Here is an 8,494-nt window from a genome sequence, read left to right on the forward strand (position 1 = left end):
TGGACGGCCTGCCGGGTGGGAGGAGAACGGGGCAAAGTTAGGTGTCTCCAGTGCACGGCTTTGGAAGCCAGCCTTGCTTTTCCTAGGATTTAAAAGCCTCTCTCTCTCTTCTGAAAGGAGGGGGCAGAGCTGTCCCCATGCATACAAACCCCTACATGGCAAGTGTAATTAGATGCAATTAAAATGAAAATACCTTCATCCAGAAGCCAGCCTTGCTTTTCCTAGGATTTAAAAGCCTCTCTCTCTCTTCTGAAAGGAGGGGGCAGAGCTGTCCCCCTGCATACAAACCCCTACATGGCAAGTGTAATTAGATGCAATTAAAATGAAAATACCTTCATCTTCAAATCGGTTTCCCTCACTGCTCCCTTCTCCCCGGCCCACTCCCAGCGCCGCCCCCCACTTTCTCTCCGGCCCCAGCCGCAAAAAAAAAAAAAACGGAATTAATGCCTTGTACGGCCTAACTTCCCTCTGCCGGGAGGGCCTGCAATAAATTACATGTGATTGGCCACATACAAAGGGATCGCTGTTCTGCGAGCGGGGAGCCAGCCTGTCAGATTGTCTCCACGAGCAGTCACGAATCCGGGGCAAAACTGCAGCTGACATTTAATTCAAAAATCAAAGGTTGTTCCACGTAGGGGGAAAAAAGCCATGCTACTCTAATAAGGGGAGCCAGCAGGAGGCTCTGTGGGAAGGAAGGGAATTTTGAAGTCAGCCCGTTTGTAATAAGCACATACAGTATCGTCAACAGATAATTAAAGAGCTCTTATTACATTTTATGTAAACTGAGCAAAATATGGCAGAAGCCTTGTCAAAACACGACTTTTCAAGTGCAGAGCACCGACTTTACAGAAAGCCCTGGGCACTTGTCTCAAACCGAAGCTGTAGTTCTATCAGCCACCGGTGGCCACAGACCACCAAGACCACCATGGGTCACACCCGTGTGTATACGAGGACTCCAGACACAGACAGGAGGAGAGATGTGCTGGGAAGTACCGGCCCCCAACAGAGGGAAGGCAGGCGTCAGCACCCTGGTGTCCTGGGGTGGGGGTTCTCGCCCCCTGGGGCAGTGCCGGTGGGCTGCGGGGCTACCTGGTCTTTGAGGTGCGTCTCGGTGCAGTATTTCCATTGCTGAAACACGTCAGACAGCTTGTCCAGGCCGCCGTGGTGGAAGTGGAAGACCTTGTACTGGCTCTCTCTGCTGGCGACAACCAGCTGGCCGCTGGTGCAGGCCTCGTCGCTGAAGGGCCGTGGGGGGCAGGGGCGTGGGGGGAGAAGCCCGATGAATATGTAAACACGAGTTTTTATTTCCAAGTATAATCAGAGGTCACTATCACCCACCTCAGAGGAGGCAGGAAATGGTAAGTCCCGGTGGAGTTTGGCTGCTGGCAGGAGGGGACAGAATTACACCCGAATAGAAACTGTCACCCCTTCTGCAGAGGAAGCCAAAATATCTCCCTCTTGGGTAGTCCTGCAGCTCCTCTCTGCAGACCTGCTGAGCAGCCTTCACCCACTACTGCCTGCCTGGCCATGTTGTCTCTTCTGTCCAGGAGGCCAGGGGCAGACGCTGAGTGCTTGTGTTAGTGGGAACCCGAATTCAAACGCCGGTGGGGCGGACGCTAAGGGGACCTCCTCAGAGCAGACCCCTCCATTCCGCCTGGATGGCACTCTGGGAGAGCCCTCCAGGGAAACGCACTAAACATCCGTCCATGCTTGACAGCCCAGCCATGGCTGCCCTTAGGTGAAAGGCTGGGCTGTGGCTCTGGATCTGGGACCCCCTCCACCGACGTGTGGCTGCTCCTGAGCACAGGCTTTTCACTGGTGCTCTCTTGGGCCTGGGCCACCCAGACTATAAGGAGGAGAGATTTGATGTGGGAAACTACAGGCGGGAAACTAGGGATCATCTACCCATTACAAAAGAAAGGGATCGGAAAGCCACAGCCTTGCTGAGCACGCGTGGCCAGGCTGCAGGGCTTCTCTGTGGACAATCAGAGCGGCCTGCACGGCTACTCTGCAGAGTCCTGGGGTGGTTTCTTCTCCCGAGCCAGAGTTCCAAGTAACAGCTGGCTACCATCACTCTGAAGGCAGAGAACTGTTTTTAGTAGCTAACCCCAGCCCGATTACTGCGGGGGTGCCACAGCAGAACCCTACTGCTGACGAGGTGCATGACAGAGGGAAGCAAACATTTGAAAATACCAGCATTAGCAGGACCAGCCAGGGCCCCACATCCCGATGCCCCGGCTGCCAGGAAAGGTCAACCTCCAGGAAGTGGCCAAGAGATGGCTCTCACCTGAAAAAGAGGCGCAGGGAGCGCATGTGCCCCAGGTCCACACGGAACACGCCACAGATCTGCTCCAGGGCACATGCCCGCTGTGGCTCGTCCCAGCGCGGGGTCTGCAAGAGGCTGTTGCTGTCCGGGAAGCGCAGGTTGGTGTCCGAGCTGGAGGGGGAGCTGGTGGAGCAGGTCATGTGATGGCAACACATTTCTCTGCCCATGCCAGCCAAGGGGAGGGACAGGGAGGGACGGGGAGGGGTAGGGAGGGCATGGGCGAAACCATTTAAACGTCCACTTCAAGCTTAAACACACACACTCACAGATAAGACCGAACACACCTTGCATGTAGCAGGCTCCCCATAAGCACCTATGAACAAATGAATGAATGAGTCCCACTACTAGTCATGGGCAACTACGTTTTGATTTGGATGGGAAAGCATTTTCATGATCAAATTCCGTTCCACTTCAATAGGGGTTGTAAGTTGTCATGACAGATGGGGTCACACTGGGGTTCCGATCCTTACTGTGTGCCCTCAGGCAAGTTACCAACCCTCTCTGAGCTTTGTTTCCTCATTTATAAAGTGAGGATAATAAGGCTCTGTGTAGAATAAATGACTGTAAAGTGCTCGGCACTGGGCCTGGTCCTCAGGGTTTCCTAGGGGTAGCTGTTTTGTGACAATTTTAGACAGTATGGGGCTTCTGCTTGGAAGCGTTTACTACATTCCTGAAAAAATATTGGTTGGGTTTATGGTTTGGTAAGGAAACCTTCGGGTTACTAATACTATTAACAATACTGAGCATTTATTAAAACACTTAGAATGGGCCTGGCCCTGGGTTAACTGCTTCTCATGTGCCATTATCACATATAATCCTCTCGATAATCCTGTGAGTACTGGTGTCACCCCATTGTACAGAAGAGGACACCAAGGCCCAGAGGTTAAGAGCCTTGCCCGAGGTCACACAGGGAGCAGGTGGTACAGCTGTCATCAAAGCCCCGGTCTGCGGCCCACGTTCTCAGCAGCACGTTTTACAGCCTCCACGTCTGCAGTCCAGCAACCCAACCCCATCTATTCTGCTTTTTAAAAAAATTCATGAATGTGTTACATTCCTCACTGTAAAATATTTTATTACACGGATTCAGCCACACCGCAGGTTAAATTCTTGAGATTTAATAGTAATGTCTAGCAAATGCCTGCTAAAATATAATCAGAGTAGAGGCAAGATTCGGTCTGGGCCCCCATCCCCCGCCCCGCAGCATCCTGCAGGACCCGCTGCAGCCGCCTCAGGCTGCTTTTCTGATGGAGCCCAGAACGTAAAAGCGCCTCTTCCTCACGTGGGCACCAGGTCTCTGAAAAAAGCTACTTTGGATGGCTCCAGCACAATCTCTCCTAACCCAGAACGTCCTCAAAGAGAAAGACGGGCCTTTGTGGAACCCTTGGCTGCTTCTAGAACAATCTGGGCCTGATGTGTGGGATGTGGGTTTTCTTCCCTACCTGCTGAAGGAAGTGGACTGGCTGAGCCAGGTCCTCCCGTTTCTGGGGGGCACCTGGACTCTTTGAGGAGAAAGGCTCAGGTACCACTAGATAGCAGATAGGCAGGCAGGCAGGTAGATAACTTGAACCACCACGGCCACACAGCAAGCGAGGCCCCAAAATCCTGAGGGTCCTCCCAAGCCTTCCCCAGTGGACCCTTGACCTGGCTGCGCTGCGCAGGCAGGCAGGTAGATAACTTGAACCACCACGGCCACACAGCAAGCGAAGCCCCAAAATCCTGAGGGTCCTCCCAAGCCTTCCCCAGTGGACCCTTGACCTGGCTGCGCTGTGAAATCACTGGCCATAAAACAAGGCCAGCCGCACGTCTGAAGAAGACCCCTGGCACACCACCTATGCAGCCTTTCATAATCTGCTTATTGAAAAGGAGGCCACGGTGGCCGGGAGGGCTTGTGCTCGGCCAGCTTCCTGGGCAGCCCATCCCCGGTCCCCTCCAATCCCGCCAGAGAGGGGCCACCAAAGGGTGGCATTACTTCCAGCCCCCAATCCTTCTCACCACCCCACCAGACACACCCAGCATGATCCTCTAAAACTTGTACAGCCTCCTGCACCTTGTGTCCCACTCACCCTGTGGGGCAGGCCGAGGTGTCCAGAAACCAGAGAGAAGAGGGAGACTCACTCGGGCAGAGTCATGGGCGGAAGGCCTCTGCTCCGCTGCTGGAACCTATTTCAGACCAGGAAAGAGCCCCAGAGAGACAGACCACCCCTCACCTTCCCCCCAGCAACGTGCCTCCGGGCAGAAGTCTGCTTAAACCCTTTTACAACTCCTTAGGGGCAAATTATTTGCATTAATTAACTGGTTGATTCATTAATTCAAGACACTAGGCTTGGGACCTACAGCTGGGGTTCCACAGGTTCAAACTGGAACGATGACAGGAGCCTCGGTTCTCTGTTTACCTGGGGCCCTTCTGAGCAGAGGCCACCAGTGTGGTCATGTGGGACTATGTCTCTGCTTCGAGACTGGCTGCCATGGGGTCAGGGCTGTATCATCCCCAGCTCGCAGCACTGTCTTGGCACAGCACACAGTCATGTAACACCCATGCCTAGAATGAAAATGTAAAAGTTCTGGGAATTTTGAACTCATAGAAAAATAATTTTAAAGGAAATAAAATCTGGGGAAAATTAAAATATGTACAGTTTTTAAAATTTTTATTATCTTTCTACACTTGTAAAGCAATTGAATTTTAAGAATATTCATATGTGCTTCAAATAATTTGGTTTGTTCATCAAATTATCGTGTGTGATGCATTAAAATTAAGAGGATGTTTTATTCAGGTAATAATTCCCAAAATGCTATTAGTTAAAAATGTTTTATAGGGGCCGACCCGGTGGCGCACTGGATAGTGCGCCGCTTGGGAAGCGTGGTGGCGCTGCCGCCCGAGGGTTCGGATCCCACATGCAGACCGGTTCCCGCTCACTGGCTGAGCGAGGCGTGGGAGCAACACTGAGGGTTGCGATCCGTTGCCGGACACGGAAAAAGACAAAAAGACAAAAAAAAAAAAATGTTTTATAGATAGAGCTATAAGATGCTAAACTTTAAGAAATGTAGCATGTCTTCATTTCTATCATTTTCTGAGGATCTCCAACATGCAAAAGCAGATAGGAAAAAGAGAAGTTGGCAATATTGCAGCATACAAGGAAAGTCAGTTCTTTCTCCACGTAGTAAACGAGGCAACGTCAGATACACAGTTGGAAATTAAAAACAGCCTGAAATCCTCTGCAGCTCGTCCTGTCGAGAGTGGCATCTGTCTCCCTGCCTCAGATCTGGATGGGCCTTGCTGTGACTGATAGAACGTGGCAGCAGTATTGTGTGAGCTGCAGGGCCTGAGCCTCAAGAAGCCCAGCAGCTCCTGCACCCTCCCCTCAGTGCAGCTCAGGCAGGAAGGACAGAGACCATGAGAGACAGACCCTCGGCTGACAGCACCAGAGCCCCGACACGTGTGAGCACTGGCCATTTCAGCACCCTCGTGTGTGAGCATCACCGTGGAGCCTCCAAGTGTCTGCAGCCACCTGAATGAGACCCAGAGAGCCCCCAGAACAGCCTGTCCACACCTAGCCCAGAGTGAAGATCTGCGAGCACAGAAAGGCAGCTGTTTTAAGCTGCTCAGTCTGGGGGTTGTTTGTTATGCGGCCATAGGCAACTGATACACACAGGAAGTGTCTGTTTTCAGAAAATGCTTGAGAGGGTAGGAGGGAGCTTCCAAACATATTGAGTTGTGATTCTCAACGTCAAAGAGACACTGGGGCCAGATTTTAACTTTATTTAAAATATCCACACCTCTAAATTTGCTCTTGCTTTTCTTCATCCCGAGCCTTTTGATTCTGCTGAATGAAAAGTCAATGGAACCCCAGCTGGAGATCGCAAGCCTAGTGTCCTGAATTAATGAATCAATCAGTTAATTAATTAATGCAAATAATTTGCCCTAAGGAGTTGTAAAAGGGTTTAAGTAGACTTCTGCCTGGAGGCATCTTGCTGGATGGAAGGGTGGGGTGTCCTCTCACTCCGGGACTCTTTCTTGGTTGGAAATGACTCATTCCCCTGCAGGAGTCCAGTGTTCTCTGGCTCCAGCAGCAGAGCAGGGGGTCTTCTGCCCAAGACTCTGCCAGAGTGAGTCTCCGTCTTCTCCCTGCTTTCATGGCCTGCCCCATAGGGTGAGCCAGGGTGCTGAGAGGGGTGTGCCGTTCTGGAGGATCATGCTGGGTGTGTCTGGTGTGGTGGTGAGAAGGATGAGGGGGTGCTGGAAGTAATGCCACCCTTGAGTGGCCCCTCATAATTGCCAGAACTTGGAAGCGACCAAGATGTCCTTTGGTAGGTGACTAGATAAACTGCAGTACACCCAGACAATGGAATATCATCCATCGCTAAAAAGAAATGAGCTATTAAGCCATGAAAAGACACGGAAGAACTTTAAATACATATTACTAAGTGAAAGAAGCCAGTCTGAAGAGGCTACATACAGTATGACGCCAACCATATGACACTGTGCAAAAGGCAAAGCTAGGGGCCGGCCCGGTGGTGCACCGCTACAGTGCGCCGCTTGAGAGTGCAGCAGCGCTCCCGCCGAGGGTTCGGATCTCACATACAGACCGGTTCCCACTCACTGGCTGAGCGAGGTGTGGGCGCAACACCGAGGGTTGCGATCCCGTTGCCGGTCCTGGTCCAGTACGGGCGCGACACTGAGGGTTGCGGTCCGTTGCCGGACATGAAAAAAGACAAAAAGGAAAAAAAAAAGGCAAAGCTATGGAGACAGTAGAAAGATCAGTGGTTGCCAGGAGTTAGTGGGGAGGGAGGAAAAGGATGGGTGGAGCACGCAGCATTTTCAGAGCAATTTCAGACGTGGATACACGTCGTTATACATCTGCCCAAAACCATTGAACGTACGACACCGAGAGTCAACCCTAATTTAAACTGTGGACTTTGGGTGATAATGACGTGCCAGTGAAGGTTCCTCGATGGTAACAAATGCACCCATTCAGCAGAGGATGTTGACAAGGGGAGACTGAGTGTGCGGGGACAGGGGTACGGAGAATGCGCTGTACTTTCTGCTCAATATGGCTATGAACCTAAAACGGCTCTAAAAAATTAAGTCTGTTTTTAAAAAACCAACAAAACAAAATGAAAAGCCAAGGAACAAACTGGGACATACGAGTATATATGGTGAGAATTATTATCTTTCATATATAAAAAGTATACAAATCAAAAAGAAAGAAAAAAAAAGAATGCCCAACAGAAAACTGGCCAAAGGGGAAAAAAAACCCACAATTCATTAGAGAAGAAATACAAATAAACAATAACATTTTCATGTGCACAGTAATAAAATAAATGCAAATGGAAACATGATACCATTTGGGGGGGAAGGGTTATGAAATTGGCAGGAATTAAAAGATTATAAAATCTAGTATAGGCAAGGATTTGGGGAAACAGACATTCTTGGACAGCTTTCGGGAGATGTTAACTGGCCAAATTTGAATGGCAATTTGGAAATAGGATGCAAAAGGCTTAAAAATGTGTACACAGTTTGACTCTTTACTTTCATTTCTAGGAATCAATCCTAAGAAAATAGCCAGAGATGCCCACAAAAAGTATATACATGAATAGATGCAGAAAAAGCATTGGACAAAAATCCAGTGCTCATTTATGATAAAATTGCCCACCAACTCACAAACTAGGAATAGAAGGGCACCTTCTCAAATTGATAAAGGACACCTGCAAATATTCTACAGTCAACACCATACGTATTGGTAAAAAGCCTGAATTGTTTTCCCACAAGATCAGGAACAAGGTAAGAATTCCCACTTTTACCACTTCTAGTCAATGCTGTCCTGGAGGCCCTAGCCTCCGCATCAGACAAGAAAAGGAAATGAAAGACATAGAGACTGGAAAAGAACAAGTAAAACTGTCCCTATTTGCAGAGGATATGATTGTTTACATGAAAAATCTCATAGGATTTATTAAACAACGATTAGAACTAATAAGTAAATTCAGCAAGATTACACAATAAAAGGGAAATATAGAAAAATCAATTGTATTCTTACATGCTAGCAATGCATGATTCAAAAATGAAATAAATAGATGGGCCGGCCCGGTGGCGCACTGCTACAGTGCGCCGTTTGGGGGCGTGGTGGTGCTCCCGCCGAGGGTTCGGATCCCACATACAGACCGGTTCCCGCT

General features: G+C 49.8%; 1 protein-coding gene across 2 annotated transcripts in view; it reads right to left on the minus strand.

Annotated features, from left to right (window-relative positions):
* The window catches only part of TBC1D16 (TBC1 domain family, member 16), a 70,214-nt gene that overhangs the window by 14,032 nt on the left and 47,688 nt on the right, over nucleotides 1-8,494 (minus strand). Inside the window, exons 3-4 of one of the 2 annotated variants that reach the window (XM_008578572.1) lie at nucleotides 2,288-2,449; nucleotides 1,090-1,237 (exon numbers count right to left, since the gene is read on the minus strand). In XM_008578572.1, the coding sequence (XP_008576794.1) occupies nucleotides 1,090-1,237; nucleotides 2,288-2,449 (310 nt within the window). Of the gene's footprint in view, nucleotides 1-1,086; nucleotides 1,238-2,287; nucleotides 2,450-8,494 lie in introns of both variants that reach the window. The other variant, XM_008578571.1, reaches the window with a different exon arrangement.

Source organism: Galeopterus variegatus, unplaced genomic scaffold, assembly GCF_000696425.1.
Source record: "Galeopterus variegatus unplaced genomic scaffold, G_variegatus-3.0.2 Scaffold1721, whole genome shotgun sequence".
In the NCBI taxonomy this organism is placed as follows: Eukaryota; Metazoa; Chordata; class Mammalia; order Dermoptera; family Cynocephalidae; genus Galeopterus; species Galeopterus variegatus.